Source organism: Choloepus didactylus, chromosome X (assembly GCF_015220235.1).
Source record: "Choloepus didactylus isolate mChoDid1 chromosome X, mChoDid1.pri, whole genome shotgun sequence".
NCBI lineage: Eukaryota > Metazoa > Chordata > Mammalia > Pilosa > Megalonychidae > Choloepus > Choloepus didactylus.
Genome location: NC_051334.1, coordinates 121,634,387 through 121,657,769, shown reverse-complemented (window position 1 = coordinate 121,657,769; position 23,383 = coordinate 121,634,387). Strand labels below are relative to the sequence as shown.

General features: G+C 38.9%; 1 protein-coding gene across 5 annotated transcripts in view; it reads left to right on the top strand.

The window, feature by feature from the left end:
* ANOS1 (anosmin 1) overlaps positions 1-21,065 on the top strand; it is a 205,124-nt gene extending 184,059 nt beyond the window's left edge. For 4 of the 5 annotated variants that reach the window (XM_037822310.1, XM_037822312.1, XM_037822313.1 and 1 more), the window contains 7 exons: positions 67-211; positions 8,062-8,208; positions 12,486-12,580; positions 15,147-15,318; positions 16,018-16,238; positions 18,715-18,856; positions 20,230-21,065. In XM_037822310.1, coding sequence (XP_037678238.1) covers positions 67-211; positions 8,062-8,208; positions 12,486-12,580; positions 15,147-15,318; positions 16,018-16,238; positions 18,715-18,856; positions 20,230-20,291 — 984 coding nt within the window. In that variant the 3' untranslated portion in view covers positions 20,292-21,065. Of the gene's footprint in view, positions 1-66; positions 212-8,061; positions 8,209-12,485; positions 12,581-15,146; positions 15,319-16,017; positions 16,239-18,714; positions 18,857-20,022 lie in introns of all 5 variants that reach the window. The other variant, XM_037822311.1, reaches the window with a different exon arrangement.
* The last annotated feature ends 2,318 nt before the right edge of the window (positions 21,066-23,383 follow it).

Genomic DNA, 23,383 nt, shown 5'->3' with positions numbered 1-23,383 from the left:
TTGCAAAGAAGGCAAGAGGCATGGAAGGTTTGCAGTGGACTTCTGGTACATTCTCTTCACTTACAGTCTGAAAATTCTGTGGTCCTCGAGAGGCTTCAGCCAGACTGCAGCTACCTGGTGGAGCTGCAGGCCATCGCGAACTGGGGACAGACCCGCCTGAAAAGTGCAAAGGTGTCTCTTCATTTCACGTCCACACAAACAACCCACAATAGTAAGTGACCTTATAATTCTTCTAAAATAAATTATGACCCCTAAAGCTTATCATCATAAAGTCTAGGCATGCTTGCATGAGAGGGGTTTTCTTATTTGGAATCATTATACGGTAAATCATCAAACCAATAAACGAGAAACTATGCTTTCAGCTACTGTGTATAAAATAGTTTTACTTTTCAATCTTACGATTTTAAATCTATTATACACAAAGTATTTGGCGACAGTGGAAACTTAGCAAGAAAACATGTATCATTCCAATGTATCAATTATTTTTATACTTGGATTATTTTGGGTTCTTGCACATAGGCAAACTTGCTTTGCAGGAGCTGTCGTAAGAGAAGCCATGCAGTTTTTCAACTTTTTATCCTTCCTAACAACATGACACTTTTTTTTTTAATTGCTGTTACATAGTGATAACATTGCTCCTTGAAAGACTACCAAATATTGAGTTGAACAGAGTAGCTAAATCATTTCCATACTGGTCTTCCTTATTTCTAATTTTTCTTAACTAGGTTGGTTATGAAGTGAGCCAATCAAAAGGAAAATCTGATTTGACTCTCACATGGGAGTTAAGAAATCAGCCACTAAAAACTTTGTGGCTTTGATAGAAGTGACTGCTGGTTAGCACTGTCCTGTGGACACTCCTGGCCTGGTGGCAGGAAACTGGGGCAGATGGAAAAAGAGCCTGTGGGAGAAGAGCCCCGGCCCCGGCTGCCTGCTTCAGCAGAGCCCACTGGAGTCTGTGCTTCCCGGGGGCAGCGGGCAGTTCAGGTGGGGGAGACTGTGCTAAAAGCTTATTTGATGTTCGGAAGGGCCAGGCCGGCTCTGCAGAGTTAGATGCAGTGATTGCGCCTAATGATCTTCTACCACCTGGGGAAAAAATGGATCCAGATGAGCAGGTTTGTTTGAAATGATGCTTTCAAAAAATTCTGGAAACAGAGCTTCCTACTTCTCTGAGAACTGAACAGTTTCTTTGGAGATTCAATGGATTTGAAACAATTTGCTGCTTTTATGCATGAGTCTGGGCACAATATAGCTTTTGCATAAAAGTTCTCACGAAAACTTTGCTACGTGTTTAGTGACTTTCTTCTTTTTAAATTCATCCATCCATTCATTCATCACGCTGAGAGTACATGACTACTCATTATGACATTGCTGTGTGTTTTAGTTATATATTACTGTGGATATTTAAGATGACATAATATTAATATATAATATAAAAAATATATAAATATAATTAAAATGTATTTATATATTATATGTAAATATATGGACACAGTATAATATATAAATATGTGCTACATATGAACACATCACTTATATCCATCAACATGCCTACACATAGATACATATATATGTTTACATTTTTTCCGGCACTGGACATGTATCACTGTCTGCCTTAAAAATGCCTAATATTGAACTTGGGAGCTCAACCTGTGGACATGGTTACACAGAGAGCAGTGTCGCATGGAGAGCCACGGGCACAGCGGAAGCAGAAGTAGCTCACATGGCAGTGGGCAGGGGAACCAGAGCCCCGGAGCCCCCGCTGAGCCCTGAGGAAGGAGTGAGCTCGGCCCCAGCCCAGGCTGTCCTTCTCGCAGATGCAATGGCGCGCAAGTGCCAGGGCCGGACAACAGCATGGTGTGGGGGGGAGAGGCGGGTCTCTCTCCCTTGGAGATCTGTTTCCAGTCACTGGGATTGGTCAGCCATCCATGTCCTGAAGACCCCTGGGCCTTCCAGCCTGTACACTCCCTGAACTCCAGAGTCGTATATTCTTCTGCCCACTCAACATCTCCACTTGGGTGGTGTGCCAGTTTGAATGTATTATGTCTCCCCAAATGCCATTATCTTTGATGTAATCTTGTGTGGGCAGACCTATCAGTGTTAGATTGGAATCCTTTGAGTGTTTCCATGGAGATGTGCCCCAGCCAACTGTGGGTGATGGCTCTGATTGAATAATTTCCATGGAGGTGTTGGCCCGCCCATTGGGTGGGTCTGAATTAAAATACTGGCACACTATATAAGATCAGACAGAAGGAGGGGCTTGCTACAGCCAAGAGGGACACTTTGAAGAACGTACAGAAGCTACAGATGAGAGACAGTTTGAAGACAGCCGTTGAAAGCAGACTCTTGCTCCAGAGAAGCTAAGAGAAGACAAATGCCCCAAGAGCAACCGAGAGTCACATTTTGAAGAGGAGCTGCAGCCTAGAGAGGAATGTCCTGGGAGAAAGCTATTTTGAAACCAGAACTTGGAGCAGACGCCAGCCACGTGCCTTCCCAGCTAACAGGTTTTCCAAACGCCATTGACCATCCTCCAGTGAAGGTACCCGATTGCTCATGTGTTACCTTGGATACTTTATGGCCTTAAGACTGTAACTGTGTAACCAAATAAACCCTCCTTTATAAAAGCCAATCCATTTCTGGTGTTTTGCATTCTGGCAGCATTAGCAAACTAGAACAGGTGGCTGCAGGCATTTCAAACATGAAGTCTTGGATCCCTTGCAAACCTGGTTCTCTTCCATGCATTCCTGTCCCAGTAAATGGCTCTACCATTTTCCCTCGGGCACAAGCCATGGATCTAGAAGCCCATCTATGCATTCTCTTTTCTTTTGTCTCTGATTTCAAATGCTATGCAGAATCTACACCCGTGCCTTCCGTTTCTTCACTGGTGTCACCACCAGCCACCCAGTCTTCCAAGTTGGTAGCTGGGACTCTTCACGTACTGCTTTCTATGCCTCACCTTAATCAATCTCCAGGTCCTGTAGCTTTTGTCAAGCCTGGAACTTTCTTGAAGCTTCTAGAAACATAGTGGGAATTAAACAAATGTCCCTCTTGGCTGTAGCAAGCTCCTCCTCTGTCTGATCTTATATAGTGTGCCAGTAATTTAATTCAGACCCACCCAATGGGTGGGCCAACACCTCCATGGAAATTATCCAATCAGAGTCATCACCCATAGTTGGGTGGGGCGCATCTCCATGGAAACACTCAAAAGAATTACAGTCTAACACTGATAGGTCTGCCCACAGAAGATTACATCAAAGATAATGGCATTTGGGGAGACACAATACATTCAAACTGGCACACCACCCAAGTGGAGATGTTGAGTGGGCAGAATATACGACTCTGGAGTTCGGGGAGTACACAGGCTGGGAGGCCCAGGGGTCTTCAGGACATGGATGGCTGACCAATCCCAGTGACTGGAAACAGATCTCCAAGGGAGAGACCCACCTCTTCCCCTACCTCCCTGCCCCCCATGCTTTTGTCTGGCCCTGGCACAATATAAATGTCTCTGCATTTAATCATCTCTACACCACACTTCCCAGTTTCCTAAAAGTTTCAATTGACTAATCTGATGTGGTGGTGAGTACTAGAGCAGGGGGGAGAAAGAGATGGCCTTTTCCTACAAAGTTGCTCATATTTCATAAGCCATTTGTATGTTATGACCATATCCTCCAAGAGTTTATGTTTTTATTTGGTGGATTATTCCAGATGAATTTTCTTTGCTGGTGAGATTTTTCTGGCCACTTAAGACTCTAGAAGGATGGCAGTTAAATGAAATAATTATTTTGAGACAGATTATATTCAAACATGACAGAAAGGATACTGTCTATTTGAGTGGCTGATTCTGAGTGATAAACTGCTTTTCTGAACATCTTTAAAAGTTAATGTCTTAACAAATAAAGATGTATGATAGCTAACCAATCAAAAACCTCTTTATTTCAAGGATAAATTGGTTCCTATCAAGTAAGTGAGTTCTGAAAAGTAATACAAGAAAGTAACAACAGAAGTAAGAGTGCAAAGCAGCTTTGTAACACTTACTGTTAGGGTCTTAGGGAATCCTACAGAAGGGGATGAGTTTAGAAGATTATGCAGGTTATAGCTTAATGTTTGTCAGGATTTTACATCCCAATGTTGATATATAATCTCATAAACACAAGTATATGACTGTTACAAGAACACCATATGTTTAGTCAGAAACCAACTAGATGTAAAGAATAATTACAACTTTATAGTGTAAGCAAGGGAAATTATATTTTATAGGAAGGAGAGTACTAAATGTCATCATATAAATTACTTTTTGAATTATATTTTTCCAAGTCTACAGGCTACTGGTTGTTTCAATGTGAAATATTTCTACACAAGCTGAGACTGAATGGTCATGCAGTTTTATAAAAGGGTCCCTTGAAAAAAGAAAGACATAATACTGTCTTAAGAGAAACATAGCTTGCTTTTTTGTGCAGGAGGAGTATTTCCAAGGTTGACAGATTCAGAATGTTTTATAGTCACCTCGTGGAACTGAAATGTTTTTCAAGATCTCCAAAATAAAAAATGGAGTGCAGACAAAGTACTCTGAATCTCTCAACCTGTAAAATTAGTCACAATTTTGGCAATGAAAAAATAGCACAGATACTCGGTTGTCTTAACTTATTTTACAGTTTTTAAAAAGCATAAATAAGATGTATTCAGAGTAGGTAGAAATGATATCTATCCTATTTTTGTTTACTCCTGAAAGTAGGGGAGACTTCTTTGAGGCAGAGACATATTTCTAGGAGTACTAGAAATCTTGAAATTGCGTCATATCTATCCTTCAGCTACAGGGCGTGTTGATGTACTTCTGGTCTTGAATCATTTCAGTAAAGCCACAGTGATTGAATCCTTGAAATACATAAATTATGTTCTTACATTAGAATTAAAAATAAAGGTTTGCATAGGATCTAAAGGGGAGGAGGAAGACAAAATTCATATAGAGGTTAAGCATAGTTCTCCACACTTTCATCTTGGTTATCTCCTGAGGGGTTCTTATTCCCACAGATTATTAAAGAAATTGGAGACATAATTGGGCTTGTGAAAATCTTAAATCCTTAGTTATTTAAAAAAGACTGAGTTTAACCAGGCGGATACCTGGTGGTGTCAACAGAGAAATGGCTTCTGGCCAGGAGATCTAGGATTTTTTTTTTTTTGCCTTGTCTCTCTCCTCCTCCCTGTCTCTGAGCTCACTGTGCTCTGTGTCTTAGGCTGTGTGCACCGTGGAGAAGCTTTAGTCAGTGTTTCTCAGTTGCCCAAACATGTATTTGAACTCTTGAAAATATTCTAAATATAAACCAGACTAAGGTAAGTTTCTAAGCCTTTTTATCAGATCCTCTGCATAAATGACTCACTGGGTACACCAGTGTAAAGCAAAATAGAGAGGTGACATGAGTTTTCTTCTGGATTCCCCAACTTTCCTTCATTGTTGTTGCCTCACTCCAAGAGCGTGAACTTCACAGCTTTACTGGGAAAATTTCAGTAATATCTAACATCGTCAATACAGCATAACCTGGTGCATCTCCCAGGAATATCTGGAAATCAGAGAGCCGGAAAGTCTTGAATCCAAGGCCAGGACTTCTATGTGTGCAAAGTCTAGAACCAGTGAGCTCCTGAAGGAAAGATTCAAGGCCAGGAGGGTAAATTTTTTGCCATCCTTATTCTTAAACCCTGTAAGTTATCACCTGGAGCTCTCTAAGGAGGAGGCACCTTGGGAAGGAAGGACATAAGCTTGGCTTGAGACAACCCTGGGGTTAACTCTCAACTTCACTACTGTTTCAATTGTGTGAAACTGGACACATTTCTTAATGTTTTTGTTTTTAGCACATGCATACTAATTCCTTAATGTCTGCAAACTATGGCCTGAAGGCCAAATCTAGTCCAACACCTGCTTTTGTGAATAAATCTTATTAGAACATAGCCCCGCTCATTCGTGTACTGTCCACATCTGCTTTTGTGCTGCAACAGCAGGTGGGTACTCGGGAGAGAGCCCATAGAGCATGCAAAGCCAAAAATAGTTACTGTCTGGCTCTTGGCAGAAAAAGTTTACCATCTCATAAGATGGCTCTATAAATATAAATAAAATAGGGACAGAGTTCACCAACCAAGCCAAGACTTGGAGTCAAAAAAGTTAGGTTTGTTGCGCTTACTGCAGCGAGGAAAACACGCCCCGGAAGAGCATGTTGGAATTCCATGTTGAAAGGTTCCCATGTGAACATAATCGGAACATTCCACACAGCACCAGACAAGTCAATATTTGGTGATGTCAACAGAGCCATTCAGTCATTCATCAATTCTCAGATTTATTCATTTCATATCCTCCAATTAATATTTATTAAGCAACTTCCATGCATGTGTAACTGTGCTAGGCAGTGGAAATCCCAAAGATGGCTAAGGTAAGGTTCACTATCCAGTGAGTTCAAGATTGAGTTGGAGCAGCAAATTAAAGAGAAAAAAAAAAAAAAAACAGCTTAAATCTGGGAGAATGAGGCACATTGAGGAGTGATGTTTTTTCAGGTTACGTTGTAAGATATTCATCAAGGAGATATCAGAGTTATGGGATGTTTTAAAGAACAAGGAAAATTGTCCCTGGTGCTGGTGCATTCTGAGCTAAAGGAATCAGAAATACAAAGATACAAAGGATCCCAACTGCTTTTAGGATTTAGTTTCATTCATGGCCCAAGAAGGAAAATATATAACTAAACTAAATAGAAAATTACAAAGAAAACTAAAACTAGAGCAGGATGACCTTAAACTGAGACACTATAAGAAATGACCTAGGAATAAAAGCTTGAATTTGCCTGATCCAAAGAAATATTTCATTGTGTTTTATGATCGTATACCTCTCTCTACCATTGGATATGTGACTCTTGAGATTGGAACCTACCTTATTCACTTTTGTATTGTCCTTGCTTTGAAAAGAGTACATGCTGAATACATTTTAAAATAGAAAACAGAAAAGCAAAAGTTCATGATAAAATACATATATACATCCCACCATACTCTCATCTAGTTTTCCATAAAGCGTCCCGGTTTCTTCACAAAATGTTATTTCATATTGAAACAACCTTACAGTGTGCTGCTGCAACTCACTGCATCAAAAAGTCTTCCATTGCTTTCTCGGGAATCGGGTAACAGGGGCTTGTCAGAGTTCCACGGTTCTGTCCCCTACCACTGTGCTCCTACAGCCCTGTGTACATCGTGGAGCCGTCTCATTGGGCCGGTAATTCTCTGCAGACAGGTCTGTCGTGCTTTCCAGAGCCCTCAAGGACAAAAGCTTTATATCCATGACTCCTGGCTCAGTACTGGGCCCGTAAGAAGTGCTCACTAAATGTTCACAGAAACACCACAAATGGATGTATCCTTGTGTTCCATCCCCCAATCTAATGTATTGTCACAATTGTATTTCATTTCGTTTGCTAAATATTTTAATATTTCACTTTAATGTCTAGGAGCATTTTGGGCACCTGCCACTAATTTGAAGAGTAGATAGATAGGTTGTTGAGTTCTGTGATTGATGTTGGCATTTACTGATATGAAGATCAACTGTGTTGTTGGAATGTATATTCTTTGCTACTAATTTGACAAAGTTCAACCATATTTCTTGTGTAGGGCTTTGGACCAACAATTGATATATAATGCTGCATTTCTTTGAAAGATTGTTTTCATCAAATGGTATTTTAATATTATTTTGGTTACCTCCTTCATAAATTCAAAAAAAAATTCTATAATGACATGTATTTCTTTCCTCCAAATGTTCCAAGTTTATTAAGTTAGAGCACCTTTCAAGCATGGTAAATATACATTGATTGCCAACTTGAATTCTGGAGAGTGCTTGTAGTATATTTTTAGGTATTCCAATATATTATGAAGTTGGGGTGATCACTTTGAACATGAAAGAATCTGCAGTTATATTTTACTTTGAAAATTGGCACTAAATATGATATAATTACAAAATGAAATTAAAAACATGGGGATGAATTTCTGGTTATCTAATCCTTGTTAACAAGTACAATAGACTGCTGTACTTTGTATTTGTTGTAGAAGAAGAACTGGAGAAAACTAGAAAAGGTGTGATTCCAATACAGTCCCCTTTTCAAAAACGACGGCCCTCACAGCTCCTGGAAATCGGAGTTCCAGTCTATCAAGACAACCAACTGCAAGTCAAGGTCTACTGGAAAAAGACCAAAGGTGCGTGAACTCTTTTTTGCTTCTTTGTTATTTGTTTTACGTAGCACAGAGATAGACAGTATTTGTGAAAGAGGACGTGCCAAGTCATAATATTGATAGGAAATAAAAGTCACAGAATGAAACATATAAAAACCTCCTGGTATTGTTTTGTTTTATTACATTGCCTTGCTGTTTGTGAATTCTGAGAGAGTTGATATTGATTCCTGGGAATCTATATCTCATTTTGCAGTCAACAATAGTCAACTGCTTAAATTTTGTGATTTCAGGGATATTGACTCATTTTCATGTCTTTCCTAGAAAATAAATTTTATGACTAAAACACTCAAAATATTTATTATTTTGAGTTACAACTTTTGTTTGAAATTGGTTTTACTGTGAAGGGAGCTCTTGAACCAGTCATCTTATCCTTTGGTTTTGAGTTGTTATATCGATTTTTTTCCCCTCTTTTTTTTTCCTTTGTTACCCTTACCAATATTCTTCAGTCCTGTGCCCTTCTCTCCTTTTTTTTTCTCAGCTAGTAGAGCTCTCTTTAGTATTGCTTGCAGGGCAGTTCTCTTGTTAAGAAATTCTCTCAGCATTTGTGAAAATTTTAAGCTCTCCCTCAATTTTGAAGGAGACCTTTACTGGATAAAGAAACCTTGGCTGGCAATTTTTCTCTTTCAGAATCTGAAATATGTCATTCCGCTGCCTTCTCACCTCCATGTTGCCTGCTGAGTAGTCAGTAGTTGGTCTTATGTTGTTTCCCTTGTATGTGGTGAATCGTGTTTCTCTTGCTGCTCTCAGAACCTTCTTCTCTTCAGCATTTGACAATCTTATCAGTATATGTCTTGGAGTAGGTTTATTTGGATTTATTCTATTTGGAGTTCGTTGGGCATCTTTGATTTGCATATTATGTTGTTTAGAAGGGTTGGGAAGTTTTCGTCAGCTGTGTCTTGAAACACTCACCCTAGCCCTTTACCCTTCTCTTCTGCTTCTGGGATGCCAATGATTCTTATATTTGTTTACTTTATGTTGTCCATCATTTCTCTGAGATCCATTTATTCTTTTGTGCATTCACATTAAATTACCGTCTTCTAGTTCACCTATTCTTTCTTCTGCCTCTTCAAATCTGCTGTTGTGTGTTTCTAGTATATTTTAAATTTGATCCACTGTCTTTTATTTCCGTACGATCTGCTATTTTTAATTTACTCTTTCAAATTCTTCTTTATGCTCTTCTAGACTCTTCTTGATTTCCTTTATGTCTTTAGCCACCTCGTTGAAGTTCTTTTGGAGATTTGTTTGTACTTGCTTAATTAATTACTCTAAATTTTGTGTCTCTTTTGGCTTTTTAATTTGTTCGTTTGGCTTGTCCATATCTTCTAGATGCTTCAAGTGCTCTGTGATTTTCTGTTGGCTTTGGGGCATTTGCTTGTCTTGATAAGATTATTTTGATAAATGGAGATTAATTGAGCATTTAAATATAATTTGGGAGAGCTACAGTTTGCTGGCTTGCAGTTTCCCAATCCTGCCAGCAAGTGGCGCCCTTGAGCTACAGCTTTTGGTGTGTGGTTTCCCATTCCTACCAGCAGGTGGCACTCTTGATAGCTTGCTGGAGTGATGTTTCCCTAACCTACCAATAGATGGCACGCTCAAGCTGGTCTTCCTCTAACTTCTGTGTGCTGGGTGGAGTCCAAAGCTGGTGGGGAACCAATCAGTGTACCAGATCTCCGTGTGCTCTGGAGAATCCCAGTCCTGGGGCTGCAATGTGCACCCTGAGCATTTAGGCAGGGAGTCCTCTGAAGGGCACCCTGCAGATCATACATGCCCAGCTCCCTGCCTGCCGTGCACCCGTGAGTCTCTGGGGTGTGGGAGGGGCTCCTGATGCACTGGTATGGTGCCCTCTCCTGTTTCCGCTTCTTCCCGGTGCACACACCACCCCACCCCACCCCACTCCCGGACTTCGGTAAGGGGAGAGCAAATTCTGCCTCCTGGGTTTCCTCATGGGAGCTCCCAGCCCTCTGGCTGTGCAGGATCCCCCCCCACAGCTGACCGCCAAGGTGGGTGCACGGGAGTGGAGAGCCACTGCTCACTCTTGCCCAGAGATTGTCTTGCCGCTGCGGGCCTGGGAGGCAGTCCCAACCAGAAAAAACTCACCCGTCCCTCGAGTCACCGTCCCTGTCGTTTTTGTCCATGTTCCCTCCATGTCCCCACCCCTCTGTGGCCGGTCACACCCCAAAACTGTGGTCCCGGGCATCCTCTGGTCCCTCTCTCATTTCTTCATGGAGGAGAAGCCCATGCCCTCACCTACCCCGCCATCTTCCCGGAAGTCCTGAAACTGGTTTTAATCTTTAAAAAAAAGGCAGACCCATTGTACAGATAATTTGGAAAACAGAAAAAAAAGGAAAAGGCACCTATCATTACATGGAAAAGGTGTTTTGTTGGATTTCCTTTTAGAAGTTTCCTACACATCTGGTTTTCACTGTTACTTAAAGATAAAAATGCATGTGTGTATATATGTGTGTTTGTACACATATAATATATACATAGATCTATTTTCATATGGTATTATGTGAGCTTTCTATATTATGTATTTTTCACATTTTTCATGCATTGATTGTATGGGTTTATCATTATAATTATATATTCATACACAAACACACACAAAGCATTATTTCATTACAGTGAAACATTTAGGTACCTTCAGCATTTCTGTTTTATGATTAAGGCTGTAATGAAAATTTATTTGTTTTCTTTACTTTTAGAATATTTATTTTGCTTTATTCAAATAGTGTTTTAGAATTATTTTGACACCCTTTTTTTTTTTTGTACTTTCGATTGTTTACAGTACCATTACATAGTTGTACATTCATCACCTAAATCAATCCCTGACACCTTCATTAGCACACACACAAAAATAACAAGAATAATAATTAGAGTGAAAAAGAGCAATTGAAGTAAAAAAGAACACTGGGTACCTTTGTCTGTTTGTTTCCTTCCCCTATTTTTCTACTCATCCATCCATAAACTAGACAAAGTGGAGTGTGGTCCTTATGGCTTTCCCAATCCCATTGTCACCCCTCATAAGCTACATTTTTATACAATTGTCTTCGAGATTCATGGGTTCTGGGTTGTAGTTTGATAGTTTCAGGTATCCACCAGCTACCCCAATTCTTTAGAACCTAAAGAGGGTTGTCTAAATTGTGCGTAAGAGTGCCCACCAGAGTGACCTCTCGGCTCCTTTTGGAATCTCTCTGCCACTGAAGCTTATTTCATTTCCTTTCACATCCCCCTTTTGGTCAAGAAGATGTTCTCCGTCCCACGATGCCGGGTCTACATTCCTCCCCGGGAGTCATATTCCACGTTGCCAGGGAGATTCACTCCCCTGGGACGACACCCATTTTTATCTTTACCATGCCTGTGCATTCATAAGAATATAAGAAAAATAGATAGTTTCAATAATTCTTTAAAACATTCTTCTCATTCTTCTGAAGTGCTTGTTCACTCAGGTTATCAGTGGCCCATGTGCTATCAGGAATATTGGCTTTGGAGCAATTCTTGTCCAGAATTTTCTTCAAAGCTGCTGAAATTCATTCTGTAGATTAAAAAGCATCAATATTATATGTTCATTAAGGCAAGATTTTGTTACATTTTATATATTAGTATTTGAATCATATTAACATTAAATCACAAGTTTAAATTAACCCATAAAATTCATATGTTGCATTAATTTTAAAGGTACAATTGTTCCTTTGACATTGTAAAGGTACAATTGTTCCTTTGACATTGTAAAGGTACAATTGTTCCTTTGACATTGCAGTACTTTTTCTCCTATCTTTGTTCTTAATGACTAAATCATAATAGAATTATACAAAACCTGCAAGCCTTATTTGGCTCACACATGCGGTTTTCTTTTTAATTGTGTTTTTTTAATTCAAGCAGTTCTACGTAGACAAAAAAAAATCATGCAGGTATTGCAGAGTTCCCATACACACCTCTCACACACGCAAATTTCTTTATTATGAGCATTTTGCATTAGCGTGGTATTGTTATTAAATTGATGAAACAATATTATAATTTTGGTATTAACTCTTGCCCACTGTTTACAGTAAGGTTTATTCTGTGTGTTGAACAGTTCTATGGATATTTCTGTGTGTGTGCGGTAACTTATATGAACCTAAAATTCCCCTTTGCCCATGCAGTCTTTGATTACATTTAGGCTTTTATTTTCTCCCTTCCTATTTTCACACTTTTAAGAACATTGGCCTATTTTTTTTTGTTTGTGTGTTTTGGTATTATAGATCCCAGTGTCCACCAATACCATGTGCAGTGGTTTCCAGAATTATGTTCCCACAACGAGACAACTGGATCGGAGAAATCTTCGGGCATGACCCACGTATGTAGACTGTGCTGTTGTCTCTTTAAGTAGTTTGTACACTCACTTTTCCTTTGTACGTTGATTAGGCAGAAGGTTGTGAAAACAGACACATCAAAGGGATAACTCCTTCACACAAGGGAGGTATTGCATAATGAAATGAAAGACAAAAACATGATGGTCAGTGATTTACTTGTTCTTTTTTCCATTCACAACACTACACCGAGAGTGTCTGCTCTTGAAACACAAGTTAAGTCCGAAAAAGCAAAGATAAACACAGCTTTAAGGAGCCCCTGGGCCAGTGGGGTGATGCTTCTGAATATCTGTTTCCTTTTCTCTGGAGAGGACTGTTGAATTACTTTCTGAATTTTGACTGAACTCAACAGTGAGTTTCTCTATGATGCTGAACATCATCTGTCACCTCTCTTTGCTGTGTCCCTAACTAGCACCAACTCATCCAGTCAGCAAAAGATGCTATCCATCCTATATGCCACCCACCGATGTTTTCATTTTTAACTTTAATGCACATTAAATGTATTGAAGATGTCAACTCTGTCAATACCACTCAAAATAATATTCCAAATATTTGGGGGCTAATGAATGAGTTATAGAAGAAAATAATAGAATCAGTAAACCAAGAAAACATGTTTAAGAGAACCTTGTAGGAAATAACTGAAACTATGGTACTATGAGTCTTAATAACTTCAGAAATTTCCTATACATCTACTTGTTAAATCATACTTTGAAAGGTATTACCTTTTTGTATATATGTTATACTTCATAATGAAATAACTGAAACTGTGGAATTGTAACATATAATATTCTTTGAAATTTGCTAACTTTTTGTTAAATTGCACTTGGAAAGTTATCACTTTTATGTATATGTGTTACATTTTACAATAAAAAATATGAAAAAAACAGAACCAAGTACAGTATTTTTAGAATCATATCTGATTCTACATATTTGATAACTTTAAGACAGTAAGAGAAAAGCACATAACTGGATTTGCAGAAACACGGCTTTATGCTGGATTTGACTTGGCCTCAACCCATGTTCACCAAATTGCCCCTTTATTTAAACTTAAGTTCTTCCAAAATTTGCAGCCTTCAATAAAAAATGAAAACAGATTTTTTTTTTAAATGGGAAGCGTATTTGAAAGAAGAAATAAACAGAAGCAGGATTTATCATTTTTTGTATATGTGTGGGCAGGGGGGGCTTTTACTTGTTTTACCTTTTGTGCACCTTGGACTCCATGGTATCTGCCTTATTTTCCACCTACTACCCATCGTATGCTGAAAATCATAATATCGATTTCCTGAGCATATGTAATGCATCTGGTAGAAAAAAGAATCAGGATCCCAAAAAAGTACCACTGCTAAAGGCTATAAAATTGTCTGTGTTCATGTTTAAGGGACTTGTAGACCCAATTACTTGATTTTCATTCTCTGATGCCGCATCAGCTAATTTACCTATTGCTGTGGACGTCTGCCTTGTATGCCGTATGAAAGCATCCCTGAAGTGTCTGCAAAGCAGAATCCTCAGCAGCTAACATTGGATACCAGTATATTTCCATATGAAGTACAGTCTGCTCCTAAAGACAAACAACCCGGACTCCCAAAGAGGCACAGCAGGCTTGGGGCTGTCTGGATTTTGTTCCTTCCTCTTTGCTTTTTGGTGTGAATTTTGTGACATTGGGCCTGCTGTTCCTCCTATCAGCTATTAAATAGAGCCCCGCATTACCAGGCACCAATCCCCCTCTCCTTTCACACTTGCTGAGTAGCCCAGGGGAGGGCTTGAGCCTCCGTTTTACCTTTTACCCTTGTCCCATGCTTTCCCATCAGCCCAGCTGTTGCCCGCTAAGGACCCCCAACTCTCATCCAGTGGGTACTGGATAAAGATGCACAGTCGGTGCAGTTGGTGACATCCATGAAGATTTAACAAACTAAAATAGAACAGATGAACATCCCTTAACAGGCAAATATAAAAGACACACAGAGACAAACTCTAATAACAGCAAATGTTGTATTTCAGTGTTAGCATAAATAAATATGCTAAGACTCTGACTCTTTTGCAGCTCAGCCTATTTCTCACATTGATACTTAATCACAACACAATGGCACAGACCAATAGCAGCACTCCACGATGGGAAAAAAATGTTGCTAAAAGAATATCTTCAATTTTTTTAGAGATTCGCATATATAAACTAAGCCTGTGTCTCAGAGAAGTCTTAGTTATTTTTCTTATATTAGAAAAAAATTAGTTTCATATTTACAGCTCACCACTACCACCCGCACTGCTGCCAACTCAAAGAGCTGATTGCCGACATCAGAAGTTAGCTGCTTTGATGTCGTGCGGCTATGGTCCTGGTTAACTCTAAGCGCTGTATCCCACAGCTGTGGGAGTATTGCACAATTGTAATTAATCCAAACATGGACAGCGTCTCCTTTGTGCTTTTTTATAAAAGCCATATTGCTCATGCTGCCTATATAGGAAAATATCCTTGTTGGAATATGATTTCATCTCCAGCCAATTTTTTTATGCCAACTGAAATTTATTGGTAGCATATTCTCTTTTGTTTTGCTCTAGGAAAATTATATAATTCTTCAAGATCTGTCATTTTCCTGCAAATATAAGGTGACTGTCCAACCCATACGGCCGAAGGGCCGTTTGAAGGAGGAAACTGTCCTCTTCACTACTCCACCGTGCTCTGCTTTCAAGGGGAGAAGCCACAAGCCTGTCAGTTGCCCTGGTGAAGCAGGTAGGTTTTGACCTGCAGAACTTCCAGCAGCACTTCAAAAACGTTTTTAAACTATATTTCATGTGACCCTAGAAACTATAAGCACCTCTTGTTTAAATTGCAATATAATTATCCAACTGGAATATGAATCTTTGCTGGTGATATCCTTTTAAAAGTGAAGCCAAACATTTGTATTCCACTTGTGTTTTGGGTACCTTGCATAAATTATTTCCTTTCTGTCCCACACCATTGGCCATAACATCACCAAGCACCCATATCTTCCCATATGTCCACTCCACATGCTACCTAAATGCAACCCCCTGCCATCTTCTATCTATCCTTCTAGTAACTTCAGTAACCATCCATCTCCCTGTATCTATCTATCCATCCATCTGCTCTCTAAGAACAGCCATGTCTTGTCAGAGTCTAAACTTCTCCCCCTTCCATTCCCCAAAGCAAGGTTCTAAGACTCAGGCGCAGAGGGTTAGAAACCCCTAGCACAAAATTACAGTCATGAGAAGTTTTGTCAACATACACCCTTTACTCTCTAATGCCAAAGAGGTGGTAGTCTGAACCCAGGCTTAAAGAATGAGGTCAGCTTTGCACCTCCCTTCCCTGCAAAAGGGCTGCCTAAAATGCCTACAATGAAGATCCACTAGAACCAATTGCCCCTCTTTCTCCAAGAGCCTAACTGCCTGTTTCATTTTCACATCGCCACAGGTCATCTTCTTTCCCAAGTGCTCACCAAGCCGGAGAACCTGTCTGCTTCATTCATTGTCCAAGATGGGAATGTCACAGGCCACTTTTCCTGGAAGATGGCCAAGGCAAACCTCTACCAGCCCACGACTGGGTTTCAAGTGACTTGGGCTGAGCTCACCACAGAGAGCCGACAGAACAGCCTACCCAACAGCATCATTTCACAGTCCCAGATCCTGCTGTCTGTAGGTGCCACCTTCTCAGGGTTAACCACCACCCCACTCACGGGCACTGCCACTGTGCCGTGGGCTGGACTCCCAAGTCTCATTCCTATCTGGTCATCTTCTCAGAGTGCTTTGCAAGTATTAGCAACACGTCAGAAGGGTTATCATGAATAGTTAAGAAATAGCATCAACTATCCTTGAAATGCATTTCAGTGATGAGAGCCAACTGTTCCACAGACCTTCTCCATTCCATCTTGTTTGGAGGATGTTTAAGCATCTCTCTTCTGTCTTTGTTAACCCTGCATCCCTTCAGCCCAGTGGACATGGTCCATTTGAAGTGTTGAATTGGACCAAAAAAAAAAAAAAAGCTGAAAGAGTCTTGGTTTTTGTCCTTTTTTCCTTCAAGTTTGGCTAGGGCCCATAATGAGTTGGCCTGTCTTTCAGGCCACTTAATTCCTTGACTTGAACAAAAAAAAAAAAAAAAATCTTGTGTGGGCTTTTACCCTCTCTGAAAATGCCCTTAGAATATCCAACTCCTGCTCCAAAATCAAAAGGGGGGGGGGGGAACACTTAAATCCCAGAAGGAAAAACTCCATGGAATTAGGAAGTATTATTTTAAGAATGTATTAGGTTTTATTGCATTTTGAGAAGAATGTGTTGGCATAAAAATAAACATTTTTCATTATGGGCATTGACAGATACTGTGTTTTAAGGAAAGCAGTTGGCTCATTCACTGAAATTCAGAATATCAAGAATTCACATCATAAGATGTGCAGCTGAAAACTTTAAACCCTGGGAAAGTCTTATGCTAAAGAATAAAAAATGAAGTCCCAGACTAAGCCCTGAGAACTGGCATCTTGGCAAGTTTTAACTCTGCCAAGCATCTTAGGATGCCAAGCATTTAGGCAGGTGCTAAGGAACCATATGGTAGAGAGCTCCAGCAAATTAGGAGACCGATGTGGTTTTAAAAAGCACTCTATATTTCTAAATTCTGAGATGCTGAGCTCCTTGTGAATAACCTGGTTGTTTCCTGGAACTTCGGGTATCTGTGTGACACCTGAGACTCAGGGCCAGAGTTTGGCAGCTATGAATGTCAGCATTACCCCATACAGCAAATGTTAAAAACAGCTGAAAAAGAGTTCAGGCTTCAATTAGAGGTATGAATGAATCTGATCTGGTAAGGACTAAGGGAAATCAGGCCAAAAGGTAAGGGACAGTATTGACAGTGTTTTAAAACTTGAACTTCTGTGTGAGACCAAAGGAAGAAATGTTTACTTGGTACGAAATCTATATTTTCTGTAGCACATTATATAATTTAATTTGTATGGTCAATTTATCTAAACACCATAATTACATGGAATTTTGAATAGGGAGTGAGATCTGTTGGTTTGTACAGTGTAGTGTGAAGTCCCAATACATCCCAGAGTAATGTAGGCAGAGAATGAAAACGTAATTGCAAAGCCCCCTTGAGGGACTGGGGGAAAATGTGCAAGTTTAAACTTCCCCACCTAGGAAGTTACTGATATTCTCATAAGCGTTGGGGACTACCAATTTAGAGGGCCAAGCCCTCGATCTTGGGGCTTGCCCTGATGAAACTTTTTACTGCAAAGGAGAGGCTAAGCCTACTGTAATTGTGCCTAGGAGTAACCCCCAGAGAACCTCTTTTGTTGCTCAGATGTGGCCTCTTTCTAAGCCAACTCAGCAGTGATCTCACTGCCCTGCCCCCTACATGGGACATGACTCCCAGGGGTGTAAATCTCCCTGGCAACGCAGGATATGACTCCTGGCTATGAGCCTGGACCCAGCATCATGTGAGTGAGAAAGGCTTCTTGACCAAAAGGGAGAAGAGAAATGAAACAAAAAGTTTCAATGGCTGAGAGATTTCAAATGGAGTTGACATTTCATTCTGAAGGTTATTCTTATGCATTATATAGATATCCCTTTTTAGTTTTTAGTGTATTGGAATAGCTAGCAGGAAATACCTGAAACTGTTGAACTGCAACCCAGTAGCTGTGATTTTTGAAGACAACTGTATAACTATATAGCTTACATGGTGTGACCTTGTGATTGTGAAAACCTTGTGACTCACACCCCCTTTATCCATTTTATGGACGGATGAGTAGAAAACGAGATAAAAATTAAATGAATAATGGGGGGGATGGGGATATGGGATGTTTTGGGTATTCTAACTACTTTCATTTTTATTCTTATTTTTATTTTTTTGGAGTGATGAAAATGTTCAAAAATTGATTGTGGTGATGAATGCACTACTATATGATGGTCCTGTGAACAACTGATTGTACACTTTGGATGATTGTATGATATGTAAATATATCTCTATAAAATTGATTTTTAAAATATTTATAAAAGAAACACTCTAACGTGCATTTATACTATATTCTCATATGGGGAATAAAATGTCATCAACATATGTTTCCTTTGTTTGTTACTTTTGAAAGATAATTGATGTGCCTCTCGTTTTATGTAACTTCCTCAGGATCGTTACCTCCTGACTGTGCCCAACCTGCGGCCGGCCTCGCTTTACCGACTGGAGGTGCAGGTGCTGAGCACAGGTGGGGAGGGGCCGGCCGCGGCCAGAGCCTTCTGGACCCCCGACCTCCCGCCATCTTCAGCTCACAGTGAGTGCCGGTGCTGGGGCAGGAAGGAGCCCTCTCATGCCAGGTGCACGGAGAGGAAAGGCTCAATGACAACCACTGAAAAAATGATTGTCCCTGTCTATGAAATAGAGAATTCTGTTCATCAGGTTCTCCCTGCCCACTGGTATCTACTATCCTCTGTTTTTTATTCTAACTACCCTTCAGCCCTTGAGCATAAATGGCATTGTCGATGCTTGATGGCTATTTTTTTCTCCCTCCTTCCCTCCCTTCCTTCCTTCCTTTCTTGACATTTCATTTATGTCTACGTAATGTTTGCTTTTCACTTACCTTTTAAACCATAAATACATGTGGAAAAAATTTATGTAGTCCCATATTGATCTTTAGACAAACAAGGTTAAGATTTTTAAACAAGACATGATATAAGAATAATATTTTGCTAAGGAGCTTATCTTCTGATTGTGTTTATTTCACTGCAATGTTTTAATTTTCTTCATGATACAGTCCACATCAGTCTACTTCGTTTATTGATAAGTCAAGCAAAAACTTTAAAAAAAAGTCGTTTGAAAAATGTTTCAAAGCTAGTACCCTCTTTCTGATTTTTAAATTCTTTCATTTTTTTAACCTTTAAATTTAAAAACTAGTATGTAAAATTTGGTGTATTAATAAGAAAATTGAGAATCAATCTTGGTTTGGGCTCTAATTTTTTAAACGATTTATTTTCGCCAATAACTTTGTATGCTTATAATTTAAAGGAAAGTGAAAACTATCACTTTGGGAGAGCGTAGTAGCCCCTATATTTTTAAGGGTTGGATGGAGTGCTTCCCTCCTCCACAGGAACCTCTTAAAAAAGTATTTAATTAAAAAAAAAATTTTTTTTTGAGGAAATATAAATGATCATGGTTTGCTTAAATAATTTGTAAACTTTGGGAAAGTAGTTTGCTTTATTTTTCATGTTGCTTATGGTTTGGGGGAGGGAAGAAAGAGAGGGGAGGGGAGAAAGGAGTCACTGTGGGGAGAGAGAGACAAAATGACGTCTGTGTGTTCTGATTCAGAACAGGGAAGACATGGTTGGAAGAGGGACCGTGTGTCCAGGGCTAATGCTTTCACTACAAGTAAACATATTCCTGCTATTTATTTAATATGTATGAAGTGATATGCCTCATATATATATATTTGTCCCTTCTTAGGACCCCATCTTAAACATCATCCCCATCACTTCAAGCCTTCAGCAGAGAGATACTAAACTGTTTGAAAGGATTTTTGAGATTGAATGAATGTACGCTTGTGGAAGTGCAACAGCTAGACGTGTGCACGGAGAGAAGCAGTAGATATTTCACAGACGACCTTCCGCTCCTGTGTAACTCTAACCCAGTGAGTGTTTCTGTTACTCTCAGATATTTCTGGAAACAAGTTGACAGTTACTCAACCAATGAAGATGGAGACCAATTCCCCATGAGAACAGGGCTATTGAACTGTAAGTTGGCTTCCTGCGTTGGTTCTTAAGAACTCCTACTGTGGTTTGGCTAATCTCTGCTGAATTATTGCAGAACGGAGGTTTTGTTGATTTTGGAAGGGGCAAATTCTCAAAAGAAATTACTGTAACAAATACACAATTCATTTGCGAAGTAAGCATGAATTTAATCAACAAAATACATTTTTTAAATTAATGACTTAATTTGCAAAATCAACTGACTATTCAACTTTTGGTCCCCATTATATTATTCAGATCTTTTAGAAGATAATTTTTAGTACATGCGATTTTAACTGAAAATCTGTAGCCTGAAAAATACCAACTGTTTTAAATCTAAAAATGCTCCCACGTTTAGTGTCCTAAGCGTCTTTTCATATAAATACAAAGGAAAATTCAGTCTGTAAGTTGAGATTTATGAAACACACTAAAAAATGGTAGGCAAGCATTCAGTGAATTATGCTGCTAACCATATTTTGCCTAGGGGAAATTAGAATTCTTTTCTGGGGCTATGTTTTAATATTTCATCCTATAATATAAGAGATTTTTCTTATATGTTTATGTTTTTCAAAAAGGAGAAAACAGCTTTTGGTAAACTTTGTTTTAGAGCCCTCATACTTGAAAATTCACAAAACCTCTTGCTTTAAAATGGAATTATCTAAACTGTTGAACATTTTTCAGATATTTACTGAGGCTTGCCTTTTCTTAATCAAAGTAAGCTATCACTGTACTAGAATATTCTCAGTAATGTAAAAAAAAAAAGACTGCTAGAAAAGGACCATTATTTGCCTTGAACCTTTTATCTTTCAAGTATGTTATATTGTACTGTTTGGAAAAAATTTCATGTTCCAAATTACTTCCTTATAGCATTAATCCAAGTGAAAACATGTTATCAATATATAGTGTTGCATTGTATTTTGGGGTGACGTACATGGTTTGAGATAAGCATAGTTGTTTGTGTGTGCACACTTATAAAAGTGTATGTCTGTGTGTCCACACACATTTACATGCATATGCCTTGGTTACAAATCACTGAAGAAATTGTTTTCACTGCTCAACAATAGTGGGTAAAGATATAGTTCTTCCAAAGGTCATAAAGATAATATAATGTCCCCGTCAATACTAATTCCATGACAAGAGAGCAATTTATCAAAATTCAACCTTCTAAAAGCTGAAAGCCTTTGTTTCATTATTCAAGTACATTGGGAAAAATCAATAATATTAATTGTTAGGTTTTGATGGTAAGACTTTCTCCTTGCCCTCTCCACTCCACCCCCCTTGAATATTTACTAAATGCCTGCAGATTCCCTGATGATTGCTGAGGATAGTGGACAACTCAGAACATGTTGACTTTGTGAGGCCTATTCTGCAGTGTCTAGAGGAATACAATATAAAATGGAGGAAAACCATCTATATTAATAATTGCATCTCTTAAGGAAATGCCATATGGATACCTGATGATAGAAATTTTAAAAATTGTTTTCTATATATTAAAACACTAAAAAGCTGATGATATAAGTAAATGTTTTGCAGCTTTGCACAAGTAATAGAAATCAAAATCTCAGAACGAAGTTCCTATTGGTCTCAAATGGTTTTCTGCAGCTCCTAAAGTGCGCGGAGATGGATTTATTACAATGTTATGCCATTCACCCATTCCAAGAATTACATAATTTGTATGGAGAGAACAGGAAACATCCTTCATTTAAACATAGCCTAAGCTTGCGCATTCACCATAGAGGTCTTCGAATGCCATTACCTGCATCCGGATTTCAAGTTCTTAAAATTTTAAAAAGTGAAACTTATCTTTTAACTTAAATTGTCAAGACCAAATCCAAGTGTTTGTGCCATCCAACTTCAGTAGTGTTATAGAGTTAAAAATGGCAGGAGTATATAGATATAAAATAATATTAAATTATATAAAATTTAACTATGTTTCTTTTGTCTGGATAATAGACATTGAGAAAATATATTTTAGTTTGGATAAAGTTCCTGAAGCTTATACTTTCCTTAATAAAATTAAAGCCGCTCTTGGGAGCATCTAATTTTGCTATAATATTCAATCATTTTAATTTTATTGGTGTTATTGGAAGACAAAAAGAAACATGAGTTTCTTTATGAATTTTAATCTCCAATAATATTCAAATAAAAATGTAATTCTTGATTTTTAAAAGTTTGAGTGCTCTAATAAAGTGATAAAATCTACATGTTTTTTTTTAAACTTAGTTTTGGTATCTAATTCTCTTATATTTTATTGAAATTAGATGCATTTCTCTAATATGAGAAAAAGTCATAGTGTTCACTGCTTAAGATAGTGAGCTCATCAAAAATTTGTCATCAGATACAGGTGCTTAACTCGAAATAGATAAATACATTACAGTTCACTGCCCTATGTTCATTTACAGCCTTCCCTCAATGATAAATTTATCTGCTACTGTCTTTTTCTCACTGGAACACTATGGAATGATTTTTACAAATGGACATGTGCCCTTTGAAGTCATTAATTGCTTTACTATGGCATATATAAGAGAGGCTATGGTTTATTGCAGAGTATTTTTTGAAATGTTTGTAAAACAAAGTTAAAAGTTTAGAATATGTTCATATCCTAGAAAACGTAACTGCCCCTAGAGAGTACAGTCTCACCCCCAGTGCTGCTGACGTTTGGGGCTGGGTTGCTCTCTGTGGTGGGGGCCTGTGTGTTGTAGGATGTGTAGCAGATTCCCTGACCCCAGCCCACCAAATGCCAGGAGCACCCCCCACCCCCTTGTGACAACCAAACACATCTCCTGACATCGCCAGATGTCCCAAGGGACAAACACACTTCTGGTTGGGAATCACTACCACAGAAGGACCTTTCCTGAATACATGAGAATTCGCCCTGATTGGGAGAACAAATAAATTGCCTGGGGAATAGCCAGGAAGTTATTACATTGGAAATCCAAGTCCTAAATTGTCTCTTTCATGTCAATCATCAAATCTGATTAAAAGACTCACTTTCGACTTGTGTCTACATACTGCAAGTAAAACTTGTCCACCGTGTCAGTAAATGTCATTTGTGATCTGACGTATTTATTTAATACCCT